A 26,839-nucleotide genomic window follows, 5' to 3' on the forward strand; every position below is an offset into this window, starting at 1 on the left:
TAGTGAAAAACTTTGTTTTATTTTGTTACTTGATTTATATACTGTACACTTTATCGTCATTTTCACTGTTCCTGTTTTGCGTCAAATGTGACTTGTTTTACTCCCACTTGAATGTATGGAATGTAGAAGGAAAGTGAAGTGAATTATATTTATATAGCGCTTTTCTCTAGTGACTCAAAGCGCTTTACATATTGAAACCCAATATCTAAGTTACATTTAAACCAGTGTGGGTGGCACTGGGAGCAGGTGGGTAAAGTGTCTTGCTCAAGGACACAACGGCAGTGACTAGGATGGCGGAAGCGGGAATCGAACCTGCAACCCTCAAGTTGCTGGCACGGCCACTCTACCAACCGAGCTATACCGCCCCAGGAAACAAAAGTAGTGAAGTGAATTATATTTATATAGCGCTTTTCTCTAGTGACTCAAAGCGCTTTACATAGTGAAACCCAATATCTAAGTTACATTTAAAGCAGTGTGGGTGGCACTGGGAGCAGGTGGGTAAAGTGTCTTGCCCAAGGACACAACGGCAGTGACTAGGATGGTGTAACTGGGGATCGAACCTGGAACCCTCAAGTTGCTGGCACGGCCACTCTACCAACCGAGCTATACCGCCCCAGGAAACAAAAGTAGTGAAGTGAAGTGAATTATATTTATATAGCGCTTTTCTCTAGTGACTCTAAATAGTGAAACCCAATATCTAAGTTACATTTAAAGCAGTGTGGGTGGCACTGGGAGCAGGTGGGTAAAGTGTCTTGCCCAAGGACACAACGGCAGTGACTACGATGGCGGAAGTGGGAATTGAACCTGCAACCCTCAAGTTGCTGGCACGGCCGCTCTACCAACCGAGCTATGCCGCCCCAAGTAAAGCTACACAAGACCAGAGAGAACCTGCAAACTCCACATATTCCAAACCCCATGCTTTAGTTATCCGAGTGGGCTGAATTGAGTCCGTAAGTGCGGCCGTTTTGGTTGAATCTTTATCTGTGTGCATTTATTTCAAGTAGAAAGTGATTTGAGAAAACTGCACAGTGCTTAACTTCTTTTTCCACTTTGATGGCAGTTTTTAAATATTGCTGTACACTTACTTAATTCAACAAAGTCCAAAGTTGAAGTCTTGGAGCAGATTGTGAGAGGATGTCACCTCCACATGGGGAAGGTCTTACTCCCGGCCTGAAGAGCCCCCACCCCAAAAAAAAAAAATCCAGTTTAGTCGAACAGTCGTGTTATTATTAAGAACAATTTAGATTAGTTTCCTTGCCTCGTGCACGCTGCCGCTGACGTCCCAGTGCAGGGTGACGGTCATGTGACGCCTCCACACGGGGTTCCTGCGCAGAATGAGGCTTCCTTGCACGCGGTCGCCAACGTGAACAACTATAGGCGTGTCAAGCATGAACAGAGTCTGCTTCCAGTGGGTTGGTCTGAAAAAAGCAAACATTTAGATTTTGCAATTGGGGTTTTATGCTGGTGATTCCAATTCATGCATGTATTAACTACATTTAATGACAATGTTTCCATGGTGAGCACTATTGACACTTTAACAACATCAACATAATATTTAAACTAATTCCAACCATCCATCCCTCCATTTTTGTACCGCTTGCCCCTTTTGGGGTCGCTGGAGGCTATCTTAGCTGCATTCGGGCGGAAGGGGGGATCAATCAATCCATCAATCAATGTTTATTTATATAGCCCCAAATCACAAATGTCTCAAAGGACTGCACAAATCATTACGATACACTCTTATTACATATAATTGTGTGAGGAAAACAAAGTCAATAGTACGCAATAAACAAACAAATAAAAACATTATTTTGAGAAAATAAGAATACTGATCTGATATGTATTGTGTGGTGTTCGGGTCTGTGGGACCCATTTTCATTTTTTATTAAAAGAAAAATGATACAATTAATACATTTTTCAAACTGAGACTCACTGACTTTGGCTCATTTTCTGAGAAGAACATAAATATTTAATGACCACACACCATACACCCCATAAACATTTCTATTACATATAAGATGTCCGGGCTAATAGAAGTGAGGAAATTGATGTTCTGTGTAACACACACACACACACACGCACACACACACACACACACACACACACACACACACACACACACACACACACACACACACACACAGCAGGCCTAGACAGGAGGAGGACAAGAGTGCAGGTCCACATAACATCCGAGGCTCAAATGTGCGAGAAAATGAGAGCAGCCAGTGTTGACAAACAATGTTGCAACCTTGTGTGGGAACCGTAGATGCAGAAACACAAAAAAAAGAATCCCTGTGTGATGCAGAAACTGGCAGAGAAATTTTCCGTGCAATGTTCATATTGTTGTTACTCAGCCAGCGTTTGTGGGTCTGACGGACCTGTTGCATTTTGTGGCTTTTAATGCCTCACAATCAAACACTTTTATATTAAAATACAGAACTGATGTTTATTGGCATAAGGTAAACATCTGCTCAGTATTTTAACATAAAGGTGTTAAAATTCTGCTGGTAAAGGCGACAGGTGATTAGATAACAAGACCCACCTGGGCCATCTACTCACCCGTTGCATTTTGTGGCTTTTAATGCCTCACAATCAAACACTTTTATATTAAAATACAGAACAGTTGTTTATTGGTATAAGGCACACATCTGTTCAGTATTTTAACATAAAAGTGTTAAAATGCTGCCGGTAAAGGCGACAGGTGATTAGATAACAAGGCCCACCTGGGCCATCTACTCACCCGTAGCATTTTGTGGCTTTTAATGCCTCACAATCAAACACTTTTATATTAAAATACTGAACAGATGTTTATTGGGATAAGGTAAACATCTATTCAGTATTTTAACATAAAAGTGTTAAAATGCTGCTAGTAAAGGCGACAGGTGATTAGATAACAAGACCCACCTGGGCCATCTACTCACCCGTTTCATTTTGTGGCTTTTAATGCCTCACAATCAAACACTTTTATATTAAAATACTGAACAGATGTTTATTGGGGTAAGGTAAACATCTGTTCAGTATTTTAACATAAAAGTGTTGAAATGCTGCTGGTAAAGGCGACAGGTGATTAGATAACAAGGCCCACCTGGGCCATCTACTCACCCGTTGCATTTTGTGGCTTTTAATGGCTCACAATCAAACACTTTTATATTAAAATATTGAATGGATGTTTATTGGGATAAGGTAAACATCTGTTCAGTATTTTAACATAAAAGTGTTAAAATGCTGCTGGTAAAGGCGACAGGTGATTAGATAACAAGGCCCACCTGGGCCATCTACTCACCCGTTGCATTTTGTGGCTTTTAATGCCTCACAATCAAACACTTTTATATTAAAATATTGAACAGATGTTTATTGGGATAAGGTAAACATCTGTTCAGTATTTTAACATAAAAGTGTTAAAATGCTGCTAGTAAAGGCGACAGGTGATTAGATAACAAGGCCCACCTGGGCCATCTACTCACCCGTTGCAGTTTGTGGCTTTTAATGCCTCACAATCAAACACTTTTATATTAAAATATTGAACAGATGTTTATTGGGATAAGGTAAACATCTGTTCAGTATTTTAACATAAAAGTGTTAAAATGCTGCTGGTAAAGGCGACAGGTGATTAGATAACAAGACCCACCTGGGCCATCTACTCACCCGTTGCATTTTGTGGCTTTTAATGCCTCACAATCAAACACTTTTATATTAAAATACTGAACAGATGTTTATTGGGGTAAGGTAAACATCTGTTCAGTATTTTAACATAAAAGTGTTAAAATGCTGCTGGTAAAGGCGACAGGTGATTAGATAACAAGGCCCACCTGGGCCATCTACTCACCCGTTGCATTTTGTGGCTTTTAATGCCTCACAATCAAACACTTTTATATTAAAATACTGAACAGATGTTTATTGGGGTAAGGTAAACATCTGTTCAGTATTTTAACATAAAAGTGTTAAAATGCTGCTGGTAAAGGCGACAGGTGATTAGATAACTAGGCCCACCTGGGCCATCTACTCACCCGTTGCATTTTGTGGCTTTTAATGCCTCACAATCAAACACTTTTATATTAAAATACTGAACATATGTTTATTGGGATAAGGTAAACATCTGTTCAGTATTTTAACATAAAAGTGTTAAAATGCTGCTGGTAAAGGCAACAGGTGATTAGATAACAAGGTCCACCTGGGCCATCTACTCACCCGTTGCATTTTGTGGCTTTTAATGGCTCACAATCAAACACTTTTATATTAAAATATTGAACAGATGTTTATTGGGATAAGGTAAACATCTGTTCAGTATTTTAACATAAAAGTGTTAAAATGCTGCTAGTAAAGGCGACAGGTGATTAGATAACAAGGCCCACCTGGGCCATCTACTCACACGTTGCATTTTGTGGCTTTTAATGCCTCACAATCAAACACTTTTATATTAAAATATTGAACAGATGTTTATTGGGATAAGGTAAACATCTGCTCAGTATTTTAACATAAAAGTGTTAAAATGCTGCTAGTAAAGGCGACAGGTGATTAGATAACAAGGCCCACCTGGGCCATCTACTCACCCGTTGCAGTTTGTGGCTTTTAATGCCTCACAATCAAACACTTTTATATTAAAATATTGAACAGATGTTTATTGGGATAAGGTAAACATCTGTTCAGTATTTTAACATAAAAGTGTTAAAATGCTGCTGGTAAAGGCGACAGGTGATTAGATAACAAGGCCCACCTGGGCCATCTACTCACCCGTTGCATTTTGTGGCTTTTAATGCCTCACAATCAAACAGTTTTATATTAAAATACTGAACAGATGTTTATTGGGATAAGGTAAACATCTGTTCAGTATTTTAACATAAAAGTGTTAAAATGCTGCTGGTAAAGGCGACAGGTGATTAGATCACAAGGCCCACCTGGGCCATCTACTCACCCGTTGCATTTTGTGGCTTTTAATGCCTCACAATCAAACACTTTTATATTAAAATATTGAACAGATGTTTATTGGGATAAGGTAAACATCTGTTCAGTATTTTAACATAAAAGTGTTAAAATGCTGCTAGTAAAGGCGACAGGTGATTAGATAAAAAGGACAACTTGGGCCATCTACTCACCTGTTGCATTTTGTGGCTTTTAATGCCTCACAATCAAACGCTTTTATATTAAAATACAGAACTGATGTTTATTGGGATAAGGTAAACATCTGTTCAGTATTTTAACAAAGATGTTAAAATGCTGCTGGTAAAGGCGACAGGTGATTAGATAACAAGGTCCACCTGGGCCATCTACTCACCCGTAGCATTTTGTGGCTTTTAATGCCTCACAATCAAACACTTTTATATTAAAATACTGAACATATGTTTATTGGGATAAGGTAAACATCTGTTCTGTATTTTAACATAAAAGTGTTAAAATGCTGCTGGTAAAGGCGACACGTGATTAAATCACAACGCCCACCTGGGCCATCTACTCACCTATAGCATTTTGTGGCTTTTAATGCCTCACAATCAAACAGTTTTATATTAAAATACAGAACAGATGTTTATTGGGGTAAGGTAAACATCTGTTCAGTATTTTAACATAAAGGTGTTAAAATGCTGCTGGTAAAGGCGACAGGTGATTAGATCACAAGGTCCACCTGGGCCATCTACTCATCTGTTGCATTTTGTGGCTTTTAATGCCTCACAATCAAACGCTTTTATATTAAAATACAGAACTGATGTTAATTGGGATAAGGTAAACATCTATTCAGTATTTTAACATAAAGGTGTTAAAATGCTGCCGGTAAAGGCGACAGGTGATTAGATAACAAAGCCCACCTGTGCCATCTACTCACCCGTTGCATTTTGTGGCTTTTAATGCCTCACAATCAAACACTTTTATATTAAAATACTGAACAGATGTTTATTGGGATAAGGTAAACATCTGTTCAGTATTTTAACATAAAAGTGTTAAAATGCTGCCGGTAAAGGGGACAGGTGATTAGATAACAAGGCCCACCTGGGCCATCTACTCACCCGTTGCATTTTGTGGCTTTTAATGCCTCACAATCAAACACTTTTATATTAAAATACTGAACAGATGTTTATTGGGGTAAGGTAAACATCTGTTCAGTATTTTAACATAAAAGTGTTAAAATGCTGCTGGTAAAGGCGACAGGTGATTAGATAACAAGGCCCACCTGGGCCATCTACTCACCCGTAGCATTTTGTGGCTTTTAATGCCTCACAATCAAACACTTTTATATTAAAATACTGAACCGATGTTTATTGGGGTAAGGTAAACATCGGTTCAGTATTTTAACATAAAAGTGTTAAAATGCTGCTGGTAAAGGCGACAGGTGATTAGATAACAAGGTCCACCTGGGCCATCTACTCACCCGTTGCATGTTGTGGCTTTTAATGCCTCACAATCAAACACTTTTATATTAAAATACTGAACAGATGTTTATTGGGGTAAGGTAAACATCTGTTCAGTATTTTAACATAAAAGTGTTAAAATGCTGCTGGTAAAGGCGACAGGTGATTAGATAACAAGGCCCACCTGGGCCATCTACTCACCCATAGCATTTTGTGGCTTTTAATGCCTCACAATCAAACACTTTTATATTGAAATACTGAACAGATGTTTATTGAGGGTAAGGTAAACATATGTTCAGTATTTTAACATAAAAGTGTTAAAATGCTGCTGGTAAAGGCGACAGGTGATTAGACAACAAGGCCCACCTGGGCCATCTACTCACCCGTTGCATTTTGTGGCTTTTAATGCCTCACAATCAAACACTTTTATATTAAAATACTGAACAGATGTTTATTGGGGTAAGGTAAACATCTGTTCAGTATTTTAACGTAAAAGTGTTAAAATGCTGCTGGTAAAGGCGACAGGTGATTAGATAACAATGCCCACCTGGGCCATCTACTCACCCGTAGCATTTTGTGGCTTTTAATGCCTCACAATCAAACACTTTTATATTAAAATACTGAACAGATGTTCATTGGGGTAAGGTAAACATCTGTTCAGTATTTTAACATAAAGGTGTTAAAATGCTGCTAGTAAAGGCGACAGGTGATTAGATAACAAAGCCCACCTGGGCCATCTACTCACCCGTTACATTTTGTGGCTTTTAATGCCTCACAATCAAACACTTTTATATTAAAATACTGAACCGATGTTTATTGGGATAAGGTAAACATCGGTTCAGTATTTTAACATAAAAGTGTTAAAATGCTGCTGGTAAAGGCGACAGGTGATTAGATAACAAGACCCACCCGGGCCATCTACTCACCCGTAGCATTTTGTGGCTTTTAATGCCTCACAATCAAACACTTTTATATTAAAATACTGAATAGATGTTTATTGGGGTAAGGTAAACATCTGTTCAGTATTTTAACGTAAAAGTGTTAAAATGCTGCTGGTAAAGGCGACAGGTGATTAGATAACAAGGCCCACCTGGGCCATCTACTCACCCGTTGCATTTTGTGGCTTTTAATGCCTCACAATCAAACACTTTTATATTAAAATATTGAACAGATGTTTATTGGGATAAGGTAAACATCTGTTCAGTATTTTAACATAAAAGTGTTAAAATGCTGCTGGTAAAGGCGACAGGTGATTAAATAACAAGGCCCACCTGGGCCATCTACTCACCCGTAGCATTTTGTGGCTTTTAATGCCTCACAATCAAACACTTTTATATTAAAATACAGAACTGATTTTATTGGGATAAGGTACACACCTGTTCAGTATTTTAACATAAAAGTGTTAAAATGCTGCCGGTAAAGGCGACAGGTGATTAGATAACAGGACCCACCAGGGCCATCTACTCACCCGTTGCATTTTGTGGCTTTTAATGCCTCACAATCAAACACTTTTATATTAAGATACTGAACAGATGTTTATTGGGGTAAGGTAAACATCTGTTCAGTATTTTAACATAAAAGTGTTAAAATGGTGCTGGTAAAGGCGACGGGTGATTAGATAACAAGGCCCACGTGGGCCATCTACTCACCCGTAGCATTTTGTGGCTTTTATTGCCTCACAATCAAACACTTTTATATTAAAATACAGAACAGATGTTTATTGGGGTAAGGTAAACATCTGTTCAGTATTTTGACAAAAAAGTGTTAAAATGCTGCCAGTAAAGGCGACAGGTGATTAGAAAACAAGACCCACCTGGGCCATCTACTCACCCGTTGCATTTTGTGGCTTTTAATGCCTCACAATCAAACACTTTTATATTAAAATATTAAACAGATGTTTAGTGGGGTAAGGTAAACATCTGTTCAGTATTTTAACATAAAAGTGTTAAAATGCTGCTGGTAAAGGCGACAGGTGATTAGATAACAAGGCCCACCTGGGCCATTTACTCACCCGTTGCATTTTGTGGCTTTTAATGCCTCACAATCAAACACTTTTATATTAAAATACTGAACATATGTTTATTGGGGTAAGGTAAACATCTGTTCAGTATTTTAACATAAAAGTGTTAAAATGCTGCTGGTAAAGGCGACAGGTGATTAGATAACAAGGCCCACCTGGGCCATCTACTCACCCGTTGCATTTTGTGGCTTTTAATGCCTCACAATCAAACACGTTTATGTTCAAATACTGAACAGACGGGATAAGTAAACATATGTTCACGACTGTATATATCGGTATCGGTTGATATCTGAATCGCTAATTAAGAGTTGGACAATATAGGATATCGGCAAAAGAGCCATTATCGGACATCTCTAGTCATACCAAAGACCAAAAAAATGGGACCAACTATCCTCCCTGCTTGGCACTCAGCACCAAGGGTTGGAATTGGGGCTTAAATCACCAAAATGATTCCCACCGCTGCTGCTCACTGCTCCCCTCACCTCCCAGGGGGTGAAAAAGGGGAATGGTCAAATGCAGAGGACAAATCTCACAACACCTGGTGTGTGTTTGACAATCATTAGAACTTTAACTTTACTTTAATTTTGTACTGAGCAGACTAATGATAATAATGGAAGAGTTTCCAAAGGTGTTGTTGCTCTTTAGACAGCAAACTATAGTTAAAACTGAACCCACAGCGCCTCTACTGGTTGCAGCCAAGTGGTGCATTCCGTCAACAGAATGAATGATAAATAATCCGAAAGAGTCATACTCAGCATTAGGTCCGGTGTCGAGCTCTACCGCTGCGCCGCCTTCCTCCAGGCTCTCGAAGCGGACGCTGAACCAGGCAGTGAAGCCGTGGAACTGGCCCGACTTCTCCAGGCAAAACTGAAACTGGCCCTCCATTTCCTGACCGAGAAAGCAGCAAAAACACTTCCATGTAACCAAAGTGGGAGACTCGAGAACAGGAGAATGCAAAGTGGAGTGTACCTCCAGGTCGGACACCTGCAGCGTGTACATGTCCAAGTCCAGGACATCATGGGGAGAGGCCAGGCAGTCGTCCCGCGCCGTCACGTGGCTGAACTTGGGTTTGGCAAAGAACTCCTGCCGTGCCAGAGGCCTGAAGGAGGAGGCGTGATGTCACAAGTGTGTGTGTGAGTGACAGGAAGAAAATCTCTGATCTGATTGCCGAAAAGTCCTAACATTGCCTTGTAATTTGTGGTAAATCCGGTAACGCCACAGGTGTGTTTTGCTTTGTGATGTCAGCGAATACTGCGGGGGTTGTGGTGAAGTGATGTGAATTATATTTATATAGCGCTTTTCTCAAGTGACTCAAAGCACTTTACATAGTGAAACCAAATATCTAAGTTACATTTAAACCAGTGTGGGTGGCACTGGGAGCAGGTGGGTAAAGTGACTAGGATGGTGGAAGCGGGGATCGAACCTGGAACCCTCAAGTTGCTGGCATGGCCACTCTTAACAACCGAGCTATACCGCTCCACAAACTCACGGCCCGTGGGATTTTTTTTTAAGCCCACAGGCCCCTATTTTGTGGTCCTCATGCATAGTGAAGTGGATTACATTTATATAGCGCTTTTCTCTAGTGACTCAAAGTGCTTCTACATAGTGAAACCCAATATCTAAGTTACATTTAAACCAGTGTCGCTAGGAGCAGGTGGGTAAAGTGTCTTGCCCAAGGACACAACGGCATTGACGAGGATGGTTTAACTGGGGATCGAACCTGGAACCCTCAAGTTGCTGGCACGGCCACTTTACCAACCGAGCTATATATAGCAAACAGACTCACGGCCCGTGGGCTATTTGACTGTGGTCCTCATGCATAGTGAAGTGGATAACATTTATATAGCGATTTTCTCTAGTGACTCAAAGTGCTTTTACATAGTGAAACCCAATATCTAAGTTACATTTTAAACCAGTGTCGCTAGGAGCAGGTGGGTAAAGTAACTTCCCCAAGTGACTAGGATGGCGGAAGCGGGGATCGAACCTGGAACCCTCAAGTTGCAGGCACGGCCACTCTACCAACCGAGCTATATCGTCCCACAAACTCGCGGCCCGTGGGATTTTTTTGAAGCCCAGAGGCCCCTATTTTGTGGTCCTCATTCATAGTGAAGTAGATTACATTTATATAGCGCTTTTCTCTAGTGACTGAAAGTGTTTTTACATTATGAAACCCAATATCTTTTTAAACTAGTGATGCTGGCACTGGGAGTTAGTGGGTGAAGTAACTTGCCCGAGGACACAACGGCAGTGACTAGGATGGTGTAAGCGGAGATTGAACCTGGAACCCTCAAGTTGCTGGCATAGCCACTCTACAATTTATATAGCGCTTTTCTTTAGTGACTCAAAGCACTTTACTGTACATAGTGAAACCCAATATCTAAGTTACATTTAAACCAGTGTTGCTGGCACTAGGAGCAAGTGGGTAAAGTGTCTTGCCCGAGTGACTAGGATGGCGGAAGCGGGGATCGAACCTGGAACCCTCAGGTTGCTGGCACGGCCACTCTAATAACCGAGCTATACCGCCCCACAAACTCACAGCCCGTGGGATTTTTTTGAAGCCCACAGGCCCCAATTTTGTGGTCCTCATTCATAGTGAAGTGGATTACATTTATATAGCGCTTTTCTCTAGTGACTCAAAGTGCTTTTACATAGTGAAACCCAATATCTAAGTTACATTTTAAACCAGTGTCGCTAGGAGCAGGTGGGTAAAGTGTCTTGCCCAAGCGATTACGATGGCGGAAGCAGGGATCGAACCTGGAACCCTCAAGTTGCTGGCACGGCCACTCTAATAACCGAGCTATATCGTCTCACAAACTCTCGGCCCATGGAATTTTTTGAAGCCCACAGGCCCCTATTTTGTGGTCCTCATTCATGGTGAAGTGGATAACATTTATATAGCGCTTTTCTCTAGTGACTCAAAGTGCTTTTACATAGTGAAACCCAATATCTAAGTTACATTTAAACCAGTGTCGCTGGCACTAGGAGCAGGTGGGTAAAGTGTCTTGCCCGATGGCGGAAGCGGGGATCGAACCTGGAACCCTCAAGTTGCTGGCACGCCCACTCTTAACAACCGAGCTATATCGCCCCACAAACTCACGGCCCGTGGGATTTTTTTGAAGCCCACAGGCCCCAATTTTGTGGTCCTCATGCATAGTGAAGTGGATAACATTTATATAGCGCTTTTCTCTAGTGACTCAAAGCACTTTACTGTACATAGTGAAACCCAATATCTAAGTTACATTTAAACCAGTGTTGCTGGCACTAGGAGAAGGTGGGTATAGTGTTTTGCCCGAGTGACTAGGATGGCGGAAGCGGGGATCGAACCTGGAACCCTCAAGTTGCTGGCACGCCCACTCTTAACAACCGAGCTATATCGCCCCACAAACTCACGACCCGTGGGATTTTTTTGAAGCCCACAGGCCCCAATTTTGTGGTCCTCATGCATAGTGAAGTGGATAACATTTATATAGCGCTTTTCTCTAGTGACTCAAAGCACTTTACTGTACATAGTGAAACCCAATATCTAAGTTACATTTAAACCAGTGTTGCTGGCACTAGGAGAAGGTGGGTATAGTGTTTTGCCCGAGTGACTAGGATGGCGGAAGCGGGGATCGAACCTGGAACCCTCAGGTTGCTGGCACGGCCACTTTACCAACCGAGCTATATCGTCCCACAAACTTGCAGTCCGTGGGATTTATTTGAAGCCCACAGGCCCCTATTTTGTGGTCCTCATTCATAATGAAGTGGATAACATTTATATAGCGCTTTTCTCTAGTGACTGAAAGTGCTTTTACATTATGAAACCCATTATCTTTTTAAACTAGTGTTGCTGGCACTGGGAGTTAGTGGGTGAAGTAACTTGCCCGAGGACACAATGGCAGTGACTACCTCGAGATGCTACCTCGGTAGAAGCATTTAAGTCTCACCTTAAAACTCATCTGTATACTCTAGCCTTTAAATAGACCTCCTTTTTAGACCAGTTGATCCGCCGCTTCTTTTCTTTCTCCTATGTCCCCCCCCTCCCTTGTGGAGGGGGTCCGGTCCGATGACCATGGATGAAGTACTGGCTGTCCAGAGTCGAGACCCAGGATGGACCGCTCGTTGGGACCCAGGATGGACCGCTCGCCTGTGTATCGGTTGGGGACATCTCTACGCTGCTGATCCGCCTCCGCTTGAGATGGTTTCCTGTGGACGGGACTCTCGCTGCTGTCTTGGATCCGCTTTGAACTGAACTCTCGCGGCTGTGTTGGAGCCACTATGGATTGAACTTTCACAGTATCAAGTTAGACCCGCTCGACATCCATTGCTTTTGGTCCCCTAGAGGGGGGGGGTTGCCCACATCTGAGGTCCTCTCCAAGGTTTCTCATAGTCAGCATTGTCACTGGCGTCCCACTGGATGTGAATTCTCCCTGCCCACTGGGTGTGAGTTTTCCTCGCCCTTTTGTGGGTTCTTCCGAGGATGTTGTAGTCGTAATGATTTGTGCAGTCCTTTGAGACATTTGATTGATTGACTATGATGGTGTAAGCGGAGATTGAACCTGGAACCCTCAAGTTTCTGGCATAGCCACTCTACAATTTATATAGCGCTTTTCTTTAGTGACTTAAAGCACTTTACTGTACATAATGAAACCCAATATCTAAATCACATTTAAACCAGTATGGGTGGCACTGGGAGCAGGTGGGTAAAAAAAAAAATACTTGATTTAAATTGTCAGGAAAGAAGAGGAAGGAATTTAAAAGGTAAAAAGGTATATGTGTTTAAAAATCCTAAAATCATTTTTAAGGTTGTATCTTTTCTCTAAAATTGTCTTTCTGAATGTTATAAGAAGCAAAGTAAAAAAAAAAAGAATTTATTTGAACAAGTGAAGACCAAGTCTTTAAAATATTTTCTTGGATTTTCAAATTCTATTTGAGTTTTGTCTCTCTTAGAATTAAAAATGTCAAGCAAAGCGAGACCAGCTTGCTAGTAAATAAACACAATTTAAAAAAAACAGGCAGCTCACTGGTAAGTGCTGCTATTTGAGCTATTTTTAGAACAGGCCAGCGGGCGACTCATCTGGTCCTTACGGGGTACCACGTTGGTGACCCCTGCTGTAGAGACTCGCCTCCCAGGCACACGCAGTAATGGCGACTATACAAGTTAGTTAACACTTTTTTTTTCTAACTTTGTGGCCTAGTGGTAAGCAATATTAGCTGCATAGTTAAGAGATCGTAGGTTCAAATCTCTGTTTGAGCATCTCTCTGTGAAGTTGGCGTGTACTCGCAGTATGTGTATTGTTGCGGGTACTCCCCCATTCTAAATATTTGCGTATTAGTTTATTTGGAGACTCTAATTCAGGGGCGCCCATTACGTGGATCGCGAGCTACCAGTCGACCGCGGGGGGTGTGTCAGTCGATCTCGAGCCAGGCTTTTAAAAAAAATAGACCTAAAAATGAGTGATCATCAATCTTCACCAAGACGTCACTTAAATGACATTCACGGTACCGGGGGGTCTTGTGAGATGACGCTGGCTGCTGCAAGATCATTATTATGAAAATATGACCGAGAGGAAGGCCAGAAACACTTTTTATTTCAACAGACTCTCGCGCCGTACCTTCCGTCAAAACTCTAAAGGCCGACTGCACATTTCCTATCTTCACAATAAAAGCCCTGCTTCATGCTGCCTGCGCTAACTAAATACAGAGTCTCGGAAAACTGGCGTGCACAAGCGATCCCTCAGAAAGCTGGCGTGCACAAGTCCGAGACTCTTATTTTGTTAGCGCAGGCAGCATGAAGCAGGGCTTTTATTGTGAAGATAGGAAATGTGCAGTCGGCCTTTAGAGTTTTGACGGAAGGGACGGCGCGAAAGTCTGTTGAAATAAAAAGTGTTTCTCGCCTTCCTCTCTGTCATTTTTTCATAATAATGAACTGGCAGCAGCCAGCGTCATCTCACAAGACCCTCGGGTGCCGTGAATGTCAATCAAGCAAGCTACGGAATTTGCCGCCAATGTTTTTCTTGTAAAGTGTATGGAAGCTGGATGAATTAGATGCCAAAAACCAACCACTTTCATGTGGTATTGTACAGAAAGGACAACTTTTTTTCTCCTCCATTTGAAAATGTGGGCGTTATCATCATTACTGTCTGATTCCAATCAATGCAAGTCATCAGAATCAGGTAATACACCAACTTATATTCTTGTCTTTGTGAAAGAAAGACATCTATATGTGTTACACATGCTTGTATTATCATTAAACACATTTAACTTGTTTACAAAAATGTCTCTTTCATAAATAAATAAATATAAATGAGGTAGATCCCCTCGAGTTGGTCAATTGAAAAGTAGCTCGCCTGCAGAAAAAGTGTGGGCACCCCTGTTCTAATTGTTCGGTGTCATAGTGTGAATGCTTCTTACTGAAGAGGGGTGAAGTCCAGGCCGTAGGTGTTCTCCCAGAAGGCCATTTTCTCTGCGTAGTAGCTGTGGGCCTGACATGGCACCAGGGTGAGGGTTGCAGAGGAGGGCCACATGGTGCCGCCTTCCCTCAGCCAGCGTTCTCTTGCCAGCAGGACCGACTCCACCATGTACTCAAACTGAAGCACAAAGAGAGCCGATTGGGTGTCTAGTAAGATCAAATGTGTGTAATATCTCAGCACAGTACACTCCTCACGTTCAGCTTCTTCATTAATGCATCATTGTGTTCCTTGTCATATTGGAACAATTATTTTCAAAGTGGGGGCGGGGGGTTGTATTCTGTGAACCACAGTTGATGCCAGCAGCACCCATGCAGTCCACACCCTAACCCTGCTACCGCTATACATGTCCGTAGGCAAGACACACTTGTGTTGCCAACTATTTAGACAATAATGTGGATCATGGGTGTCAAACTCCGGCCCGCGGAGACTCCCGAAGTTCAGTGTCCCTCCCGAAAATCTCCCCGGAGCTACCATTCTCCCGATTTCCACCCGGACAACGATATTGGGGGCGAGCGTCAAAGGCACCGCCTTTAGCGTCCTCTACAACCTCGTCATGTCCGTTTTTCCTCCATACAAACAGCGTGCCAGCCCGGGGTTGTACACACACATAAGTGAATGCAAGGCGTACTTGGTCAACAGCCATACAGGTCACACTGAGGGTGGCCGTATAAACAACTTTAACACTGTTACAAATATGCGCCACACTGTGAACCCACACCAAACAAGAACGGCAAACACATTTCGGGAGAACAACCGCACCGTAACACAACATAAACACAAGAGAACAAATACCCAGAACCCTTTGCAGCACTAAACTCTTCTGGGACGCTACAATATACGCCCCCCCCAATTCCACCCACCTTATTGTTATTTTATTTTCAAATTTATTAGCCTGTGGAAAAAGTTAATGTTGATATTTATCTCAGAAGGCTGCAAATAGAAAAGAGGCATTAAATGTTTTATTTAAATGTTATTTAATATACAATTGATGTTTTTTTTGTTGTTTTTTGAAAGTTGATTTTGCACTGTTAAGTTATATAAGCGTTGCTTGTTGCATATTCACTGTTAAAGCAAATAAATGTAGCAAATAATTCACGTTTTATTCATGCACTTTCTCTTGCAACTTAGAGGCTTGAATGTTTGATTCATTCATTATTGTTATTTTATTTTCAAATGTGTTATTAGCCTGTGGACAAAGTTTATTTTGATATTTACCTCAGAAGGCTGCATATAGAAAAGAGGCATTCAATTTTTATTTCAATTTTATTTGACATGCCATTGATATGTTGAATTATTATTATTTGAAGCTAGATGTTGCATGTCACTATAAAGTTATATAAGCCTTGCTTGTTCAATATTCAATGCAAAACTTGTTTGGGTCCCTATTAAAAGGTTCATTTGTTCAACCTTGGCCCGCGGCTTTGTTCAGTTTTAAACTTTGGCCCACTCTGTGTTTGAGTTCGACACCCCTGATGTGGATGTAAATCCCTTTGTCATGGACGATTCGACTCTATCGCGATACATGGGTTATGATCCGATTCAGTACGATTAATTTATACAAAACCCCGTTTCCATATGAGTTGGGAAATTGTTTGAGATGTAAATATAAACAGAATACAATGATTTGCAAATCCTTTTCAAGCCATATTCAGTTGAATATGCTACAAAGACAACATATTTGATGTTCAAACTCGTAAAAAAATTTTTTGTTGTTGCAAATAATCATTAACTTTAGAATTTGATGCCAGCAACACGTGCCAAAGTAGTTGGGAAAGGGCATGTTCACCACTGTGTTACATCACCTTTTCTTTTAACAACACTCAATAAACGTTTGGGAACTGAGGAAACTAACTGTTGAAGCTTTGAAAGTGGAATTCTAATAAATACTGATAAAGTGGAGGAATGCTCATCAAACGCTTATTTGGAACAGCCCACAGGTGTGCAGGCTAATTGGGAACAGGTGGGTGCCATGATTGGCTATAAAAACAGCTTGTTGTGGTACATGCAGTCTCCATCTTCCTCTGCTTTGGTTCCACCCAGAGGGCGCGCCGGACACGCCCCCGCGCTCATCAAGCGGACCGCGCCCACTCTCCGCTGCAGCTGGCCGCAGTCCACACCTGTGACTGATGGCGTGAGGCTGTATAAGAGGACCAGTGGACCAAGGATCAGCGCGGGAACTTAGTTCCAAATGCGTACCGTAAGCAATCACCCTGCGCTCCCTGTGCCCTGCACCTCTACGTGTTCTCAGTGTCTTCTCCCGTGTCCCCACAGAATCCTCCGTCGCCCACAAGGTGAGCTGTGCGTCTCACTCTTTTCCCTGGATCTCCCTCTGGATTCTGACTGCCTCCTTTGTACCTCGACTCCTCGCTCGTTTGACCTGAACCCTCTGCCTGCCCCACGGACTTCCGCGTTCTCTTTTGTCAACACTTGGGTAAAACACACTTCAGTTAATTTACACACTTAGACTAACACCATACACTCTAGAGTTTTTGCCACGCTCCATTTACTTAGTATGTTTTCTGTTGATTGATTATTACATATATACATTTCTTAATATAGATATATATATATATATATATATATATTAATAAATCTTTGGACATACTGCCACCTGGTGTCTGTTTTCCGTCACGTCCTTAGTAAATCATAACACAGCTTCCCAAAAAATGTTCAGTCTATCACAAGAAAGGATGGAGCGAGGTACACCCCTTTGTCCACAACTGCGTGAGCAAATAGTCAAACAGTTTAAGAACAACCTTTCTCAAAGTGCAATTGCAAGAAATTTAAAAACAAGAATGGGAAAGAATTCCACTTTCAAAGCTTCAACAGTTAGTTTCCTCAGTTCCCAAACGTTTATTGAGTGTTGTTAAAAGAAAAGGTGATGTAACACAGTGGTGAACATGCCCTTTCCCAACTACTTTGGCACGTGTTGCAGCCATGAAATTCTAAGTTAATTATTATTTGCAGAAAAAAAAAAGTGCATAAGTGTATAAGGACTTTGGGAATTTCACATCCTTTCTGATTTCAATGCGCAAAAAGACACAAAAAGTGCGTTAAAGGGGAACATTATCACAATTTCAAAACGGTTAAAAACAATAAAAATCAGTTCCCAGTGGCTTGTTGTATTTTTTGAAGTTTTTTTTCAAAATTTTACCGGTCTTGGAATATCCCTAAATAAAGCTTTAAAGTGCCTCTCTGCGAAGACACTGGCCATTTCCCTGTGACGTCACACAGTGCTGCCAATGTAAACAAACAATGGGAATACCACAGCAAGATATAGCGACATTAGCTCGGATTCAAACTCGGATTTCAGCGACTTAAGCGATTCAGCGGATTATGCATGTATTGAAACAGATGGTTGGAGTATGAAAATATTGAAGAAGAAACTGAAGCTATTGAGCGAATAGCTATTGACGCTATTCATAGCCATAGCATGGCCGAATAGCTGCGGACCAAACGATCAGGACTTTCGCATCTTTTGACACTGGAGCAACTTAAATCCGTCGATTGGTAAGTGTTTGTTTCGCATTAAATGTGGGTGGGAGGAAACGTAATATAGTTGCAAATGCATCTACAGGTTATCCATACATCTCTGTGCCATGTCTGCTTTAGCACCGCCGGTAAATAGCATTTTAGCATCGATTAGCGTAGCATGTTAGCATCGATTAGCTGGCAATCAACAAAACTCACCTTTGTGATTTCGTTGACTTTATAGTTGCAAATGCATCTGCAGGTTATCCATACATCTCTGTGCCATGTCTGTCTTAGCATCGCCGGTCAAATGTGGAGACACTCTGGCACATTCAATGGGGGTCTGGCGGCAGACACTTTGGCATCTTGGGGCCAGTGGTGCAACTTGAATCCCTCCCTGTTAGTGTTGTTACACCCTCCGACAACACACCGACGAGGCATGATGTCTCCAAGGTTCCAAAAAATAGTCAAAAAAACGGAAAATAACAGAGCTGAGACCCGGTTTTTGTAATGTGTTGAAAATGAAAATGGCGGCTGTGTTACCTCGGCGACGTCACATTCTGACGTCATCGCCTCCAGCGTGATAAACAGAAAGGCGTTTAATTCGCCAAAATTCACCCATTTAGAGTTCGGAAATCAGTTAAAAAAATAGATGGTCTTTTTTCTGCACCATCAAGGTATATATTGACTAGGGATGCACCGAAATGAAAATTTGTGGCCGAAGCCGAATAAAATTTAAACGTTTGGCCGAAGGCCGAATACTGAATAATGAATGCAGTTTTTCACAATTTTATTTTATATCGCATAAATAGCCTACAATACATTTTTAGACATGTTTTTTAAATAAAGTACAATTTTATTGAATATTGACATTTTTTTTAATATTCCAGTAGCCTTTGCTTTTCAAAAAAAGCACAAAGTTTTTCATTTATATTAGGCCTTCAAACAAAACATGCATTCCAAAAAAAATTTAAGTGTATTAAAGTGGATAAACCCACAACAAATGAATGATTGTCCTTTTGGCAAAAGTCTGCTTAGCCACAGTAGATATGTTAATAATGTAAACAGAAGGCTCAAGTAAATCTCAATAAGTGTGTGCTTGTAACCTCATACACTTATACAGGTAGCCTACACAACAGGCTAATAATGTAAACAGAAGACTCAAGTAAATCTCAATAAGTGTGTGCTTGTAACCTCATACACTTATACAGGTAGCCTACACACCAGGCTAATAATGTAAACAGCACACACACAATGTAAAGAGCACACATCAGAGAAACCATTCTCTCGAATTTCTCCAGATTTGCACCCAGACAACAATATTGGGGCGTGCCTTTAGGCACTGCCTTTAGTGTCCTCTACAACCTGCCATCACGTCCGCTTAACCCCATACAAATATCGTGTCGACAAAGTCATATAATATATACAACTTTTGCCCACACACTAGTGAATGCAATGCATAATTTGTCAACAGCCATACAGGTCACACTGAGGGTGGCCGTATAAACAACTTTAACATTGTTACAAAAAATGAGCCACACTGTGAACCCACACCAAACAAGAATGACAAACACATTTCGGGAGAATATCAGCACCGTAACACAACATAACAAATACCCAGAAACCCTTGCAGCACTAACCAGAACGCTACATTATACACCCCTGCTACCACTAAACCTGCCCACTTCAAACAACATTCAACAACATTATAATTAATGCTGGCTCATGAACATGAACGCAGGCTATTTGGAATGAATACTTGCTACTAAGTTTTAATGTTAAAATGAACGCTCGCTAGATGAAATGAAAACTAGATCATAATGAGCGGCAAGTATAAGTACAAGTTAGTAATATATCAGTATATATAATATGGCTGCGAATCTTTGGGTGTCCCACGATTTGATTCAATATCGATTCTTGGGGTCGCGATTCGATAATACATAAAAAATTTTCGATTCAACGCGATTCACGATTCAAAAACGATATTTTTCCGATTTAAAACGATTCTGTATTCATTCAATACATAGGATTTCAGCAGGATCTACCCCAGTCTGCTGACATGCAAGCAGAGTAGTAGATTTAAAAAAAAAAAAAGCTTTTATAATTATAAAGGGCAATGTTTTGGGACGGTGTGGCGCAGTGGAAGAGTGGCCGTGCGCAACGGAAGAGTGGCCGAGGGTCCCTGGTTCAAATCCCACCTAGTACCAACCTCGTCACGTCCGTTGTGTCCTGAGCAAGACACTTCACCCTTGCTCAATCAATCAATCCTGATGGGTGCTGGTTGGCGCCTTGCATGGCAGCTCCCTCCATCAGTGTGTGAATGTGTGTGTGAATGGGTAAATGTGGAAGTAGTGTCAAAGCGCTTTGAGTACCTTGAAGGTAGAAAAGCGCTATACAAGTACAACCCATTTATTTATTTATTATAAATACCGTCTCCTCGGTATCGTGTAACGGGGCTCAATGTGCTCCATAGTCTCCGAAAGCCAATGTCCTCCACAACACTAAACGGTTGATCATCCAAAGCCATAAACTCCATTACCTTCTTCGTAATTCCGTTTGCTTTGGCACTGTCAGTCGCAAACTTATTTGTCCTCTCAAAGACGTCGGCCACGAGGCACCTCCTCCAGACAGTTTGGCTGAACATTCCTTGCAAACTGCAATACTTTTGTCACTTTCCGACACTTTAAAATATCTCCACACTGCTGACATTTTTCCGAAGGCGCCTGCTTCCAACGTCACCGCGTCACTGCACGTTGGTTGATTGCGTCACCGCGTCAAAAAATTGCGTCACACGCCACTATTCGGCCTTGTTTTTAACTCATTCCACCGAAGGCCGAATGTGGCTTTTTTTGCCATATTTGGTTACCGATGAATCGGTGCATCCCTAATATTGACGCTTACATAGGTCTGGTGATAATGTTCCCCTTTAACGCCAACACTGCTAGTGCCATCCATCCATTTTCTACCGCTTGTCCCTTTTGGGCTCGCGGGCGGGTGCTGGAGCCTATCTCAGCTACATTCAGATAGTAAAAAATAGTAACGTAGGTACGCTGACTACTCTTAAGTATAATTGTGTTTCTGGAATAAAGAAAAAGCTTGCTGTAATATGAGTTGTGCTGTCAGTAAAAAAACATAAAAACTCTCCTTTCTTACCAGCAGACAGTTTCCCATCCACTCCGACACCAGGACGTCCACCTGCTCAGGAAGCTGCACCTCCTCTGCACGCCCCTGCAGCACCGTGACCACCGCTTCACATGTGTTCCGCCTCACCAGCTCCCTCGTGTACTGGGCCATGGCGCTGGCCTCCACGGCATACACCTGCGACACCACAGAAGGAACGTCCTCACCGCGTGTCTGGAGAACCCAGGTACCCTTTTAAAGCTGTACCGCTGCAGGTTGAGCGAGCTTGGCGCAGAACAGGCTCACGATGCCCGTACCGCAGCCCAGGTCCATTATCACTTTACTTTGCAAGGAAGCGCTGTTGTGGACGATGACCTGCCTGTAGGCTTCTGTGCGGCTCTTGTCCGACAACATCTCCAGGTGTAGCTTCTGGGGGGGGAAAAAAAATAGTCTGTTATTCCGAATAAACACGCTCGCGAAATGAGTTGATTAACTAAAAGCCAACCAGTGTGCCGTAATTGCCAAAGTACTCTTCATCCTGCCATGGGTCCTCTTCCTCTTCAGCAGCATCACCCTGGTGGAGGTGACTCGCAGGGACGTAACCCTTGACCCCTTGTAGCTCCGCCCACCACCAGTCTGAGGAGGGTTTGGCGTGCACGATCAGTCGGTCGCCTCTGTTGACGCTAAGCTGTACGACAAAGTACATCAAACACTTCTTTCATTACCGTTGCACCGCATATTATCACTCTTAAATTTCCCTGTTAATCAATAAAATATACATCCATGTAATTATTAAACCTTATTTTTATTAACCTTTCCCATACCCTAGATCAGGGGTAGGGAACCTATGGCTCGCGAGCCAGATGTGACTGCATCTGGCTCTCAGGTAAATCTGAGCTGACATTGCTCAACCTGATAAGTAATGAATAATTCCACTTGTAATAAGTGTTAAAAATATGTTCAAAACATGCTTTTTTAGTCCATCCATCCGTTTACTACCGCACCTGTTCAAGAAGTTGCGTTAAGTCAGGGGTGCACCACACTTTTTCTGCAGGCGAGCTACTTTTCAATTGACCAACTCGAGGGGATCTACCTCATTTATATATATCATTTATATTTATTTATTTATGAAAGAGACATTTTTGTAAACAAGTTAAATGTGTTTAATGATAATACAAGCATGTGTAACACATATAGATGTCTTTCTTTCGCAAAGACAAGAATATAAGTTGGTGTATTACCTGATTCTGATGACTTGCATTGATTGGAATCAGACAGTAATGATGGTAACGCCCACATTTTCAAATGGAGGAGAAAAAAAGTTGTCCTTTCTGTACAATACCACATGAAAGTGGTTGGTTTTTGGCATCTAATTCATCCAGCTTCCATACACTTTACAAGAAAAACATTGGCGGCAAATTCCGTAGCTTGCTTGATTGACATTCACGGCACCCGAGGGTCTTGTGAGATGACGCTGGCTGCTGCCAGTTCATTATTATGAAAAAATGACAGAGAGGAAGGCGAGAAACACTTTTTATTTCAACAGACTTTCGCGCCGTCCCTTCCGTCAAAACTCTAAAGGCCGACTGCACATTTCCTATCTTCACAATAAAAGCCCTGCTTCATGCTGCCTGCGCTAACAAAATAAGAGTCTCAGAAAGCTGGCGTGCACAAGTGATGTGCACGCCAGCTTTCTGAGGGATCGCTTGTGCACGCCAGTTTTCCGAGACTCTGTATTTAGTTAGCGCAGGCAGCATGAAGCAGGGCTTTTATTGTGAAGATAGGAAATGTGCAGTCGGCCTTTAGAGTTTTGACGGAAGGTACGGCGCGAGAGTCTGTTGAAATAAAAAGTGTTTCTCGCCTTCCTCTCGGTCATATTTTCATAATAATGATCTTGCAGCAGCCAGCGTCATCTCACAAGACCCTCCGGTACCGTGAATGTCATTTAAGTGACGTCTTGGTGAAGATTGATGATCACTCATTTTTAGGTCTATTTTTTTTAAAAGCCTGGCTGGAGATCGACTGACACACCCCCCGCGGTCGACTGGTAGCTCGCGATCGACGTAATGGGCACCCCTGCGTTAAGTTATTTATTTTATATTGGTTAGTGTGGGGGTTGTCCTCCTGGGGGTTCTTCAGACCACCAAACACCGACATGAGAGCCTGTTTCAGGGTTACACTATTGTTTTATTTTTCAATAAGTCTCTCAGTTGCTTTTCAGCAATTGTCTTTTTCTCTTTCGTTCTCACTCGCGCTCTGGCTCTAGCCCCAACCCCGTCTCTCCTCCTGGCTGCTGCTTATAACAGAGCGACAGGAAATTAGATAACAAGGCTCAGATGGGCCATCTACGCAGCTCTCGCTGATTTCCAGGCCGGTCCTGGCGCACCCCAGTTTCCTGCAGGCCCGCGGGCCACGCCCCCTCCACAGTTGGCTTCAGAATAACAATGTTATTACAAAGAATAAGAGATCTATTATGGTCTTACTTAAAAATGCATGCGTTTAGTTGTGTTCAGTGTTAAAAAAAATATTATATGGCTCTTACGGAAATACATTTTAAAATATTTGGCTTTTTGGCTCTCTCAGCCAAAAAGGTTCCCGACCCCTGCTTTAGATAAAACTTTTAGTTCCAACACCACATGGTAACGCCACTAGGTGGCGGAATTACATTAGCTTTGATTATCTTGTCTTGTTTGCACCAATACACTTATTTCAATGCTAATTTATATTGATAAGCAGGTACAACCATGTCAACATAATGATGGACCACTCTCCATAATTAGACATTTTATTTTAAAGCTAACATGTATTGCGTATACCATGAATTGATTAACGTGGACCCCGACTTAAACAAGTTGAAAAACTTATTGGGGTGTTACCATTTAGTGGTCAATTGTACGGAATATGTACTGTACTGTGCAATCTACTAATAAAAGTTTCAATCAATCAAAAAAGCAATACTTAATATGTCAATATTTCATGACAAAAAAACCCTGACAAAGACATTTTATACAAATACTAACCTCTCCTCAAGCGCCATAAAACCTTTTTTTTTTTCTAAGTTGATATAGACATTTATTGTAGGTGTTAAATAAAAAATAATACAAATTTGACTTATTTTTAACATTTTAATAACTGAGACCCTTTATGGTCCCCGGGACCCCTAAAGGTAAAATACATTTTAAAAATCCATATATTTTGTTATGGTTTGAAAATGAAAAATATCAAAACGGCCCCCACATGCTTTGATTTTTCCATGTGGAAATAGTTTGGACACCCCTGGCCTAGGCTGTATAAATAAACTTTGATTGGAGTTTGCATGTTCTCCCCGGGACTGCCTGGGTTCCCTCCGGGTACTCCGGCTCCCTCCCACCTCCAAAGACATGCACCTGGGGATAGGCCCCTCCCACCTCCAAAGACATGCACCTGGGGATAGGCCCCTCCCACCTCCAAAGACATCCACCTTGAGATAGGCCCCTCCCACCTCCAAATACATGCACCTGGGGGTAGGCCCCTCCCACCTCCAAACACATGCACCTGGGGATAGGCCCCTCCCACCTCCAAACACATGCACCTGGGGATAGGCCCCTCCCACCTCCAAAGACATACACCTGGGGATAGGCCCCTCCCACCTCCAAAGACATGCACCTGGGGATAGGCCCATCCCACCTCCAAAGACATGCACCTGGGGATAGGCCCCTCCCACCTCCAAACACATGCACCTGGGGATAGGCCCATCCCACCTCCAAAGACATACACCTGGGGATAGGCCCCTCCCACCTCCAAAGACATGCACCTGGGAATAGGCCCCTCCCACCTCCAAAGACATCCACCTGGGAATAGGCTCCTCCCACCACCAAACACATGCACCTGGGGATAGGCCCCTCCCACCACCAAACACATGCACCTGGGGATAGGCCCCTCCCACCACCAAACACATGCACCTGGGGATAGGCCCCTCCCACCACCAAACACATGCACCTGGGGATAGGCCCCTCCCACCACCAAACACATGCACCTGGGGATAGGCCCCTCCCACCTCCAAATACATGCACCTGGGGATAGGCCCCTCCCACCTCCAAACACATGCACCTGGAGATAGGCCCATCCCACCTCCAAAGACATGCACCCGGGGATAGGCTCCTCCCACCTCCAAATACATGTACCTGGGGATAGGCCCCTCCCACCTCCAAACACATGCACCTGGGGATAGACTCCTCCCACCTCCAAAGAAATGCACCTGGAGATAGGCCCCTCCCACCTCCAAAGACATGCACCTGGGGATAGGCCCCTCCCACCTCCAGATACATGCACCTGGGGATAGGCTCCTCCCACCTCCAAAGAAATGCACCTGGGGATAGGCCCCTCCCACCTCCAAATATATGCACCTGGTGATAGGCCCTTCCCACCTCCAAATACATGCACCTGGGGATAGGCCCCTCCCACCTCCAAATATATGCACCTGGTGATAGGCCCTTCCCACCTCCAAATACATGCACCTGGGGATAGGCCCCTCCCACCTCCAAAGACATGCACCTGGGGATAGGTTGATTGGCAACACTAAATGGTCCCTAGTGTGTGAATATTGTCTGTCTATCTGTGTTGGCCCTGTGATGAGGTCGTGACTTGTCCAGGGTGTACACCGCCTTCCACCCAATTGCAGCTGAGATAGGCTAAAGCGACCCCAAAGGGAATAAGCGGTAGGGAATGGATGGATGGATGATTGATTTATATTTTTTTTGTGTGTAATGAAAAATAGAGCTCATCTTATATAGTGGATTATTTCGTTATTTGGATAGAAATGACCAAAACTGTCTTCGGTTAAATACACGTTCTGTCTTGCATATGTAGTCTACCAATAATTAAGAGAACCGATAAATAACTCCATTGTTTTGTTTTCAATGAAATACTATAAGGAAAATATAGAATATAAGTTTAAAAAAATCAATGTTTCTGACCTGTTCGCTGCCGTTTGCGGTAAAGTTGCAGAGTGCAACATACTCTTCAGGGGGCTCCCCATTTTCCTCCATCTTTTTCCAACACGGTGGTTTAATTTAAGGAGGTCGATTAAAAGGCGGTTGAAAAGCTACATTTGACTAATTTTGTCGTAATATCTCTCGTTCAGGTCAGAACACAAGGGAATAAAGATGGACTTTTCAACTGGCAACAGGCGGGCACAACTTCTGAGAGTACTTCCTGTTGTGACGTCATTTTTGATGCATTCACGGACGGTGAAATAATACCGGACTTTTCGACTCCCTTTGGCAAAATCATGAAAATGAATGAAATTTGACTGATGTTAACATATTAAGTCAGTGGTTCTCAACCTTTTTTCTGTGAACATTTTTTTTTAATTCAAGTACCCTCTAATGCAGGGGTCGGGAACCTTTTTGTCTGAGAGAGCCAAGAAGCCAAATATTTTAAAATGTATTTCCCTAAGA

The 26,839-nt window shown here is 42.4% G+C and overlaps 1 protein-coding gene across 1 annotated transcript; it reads right to left on the bottom strand.

Moving 5' to 3' along the window:
• LOC133538473 (protein arginine N-methyltransferase 2-like) lies at nt 1–26,614 on the bottom strand. The gene is made up of 9 exons (XM_061880124.1): nt 26,357–26,614; nt 21,907–22,089; nt 21,669–21,830; nt 21,435–21,599; nt 14,752–14,927; nt 9,328–9,457; nt 9,110–9,246; nt 1,259–1,418; nt 1–1,170 (listed from the first exon to the last, which is right to left on the bottom strand). The coding sequence occupies exons 1-9, from the start codon at nt 26,426–26,428 to the stop codon at nt 1,138–1,140; spliced, it is 1,218 nt and encodes a 405-aa protein (XP_061736108.1). The 5' UTR covers nt 26,429–26,614; the 3' UTR covers nt 1–1,137.
• Nucleotides 26,615–26,839: the final 225 nt, after the last annotated feature.

Source organism: Nerophis ophidion, linkage group LG19 (assembly GCF_033978795.1).
Source record: "Nerophis ophidion isolate RoL-2023_Sa linkage group LG19, RoL_Noph_v1.0, whole genome shotgun sequence".
Lineage (NCBI taxonomy): Eukaryota > Metazoa > Chordata > Actinopteri > Syngnathiformes > Syngnathidae > Nerophis > Nerophis ophidion.

Coding starts and splice junctions, on each gene's coding strand:
- LOC133538473 (XM_061880124.1), bottom strand. CDS start 26,428: ATGGAGGAAAATGGGGAGCCCCCTGAAGAGTATGTTGCACTCTGCAAC. Junction 14,928..21,434: donor GGATGGGAAACTGTCTGCTG/GTAAGAAAGGAG, acceptor TTTGTGCTTCAG/TTTGAGTACATGGTGGAGTC. Junction 9,458..14,751: donor CTGGACTTCACCCCTCTTCA/GTAAGAAGCATT, acceptor CTCCTCCTTCAG/GCCTCTGGCACGGCAGGAGT.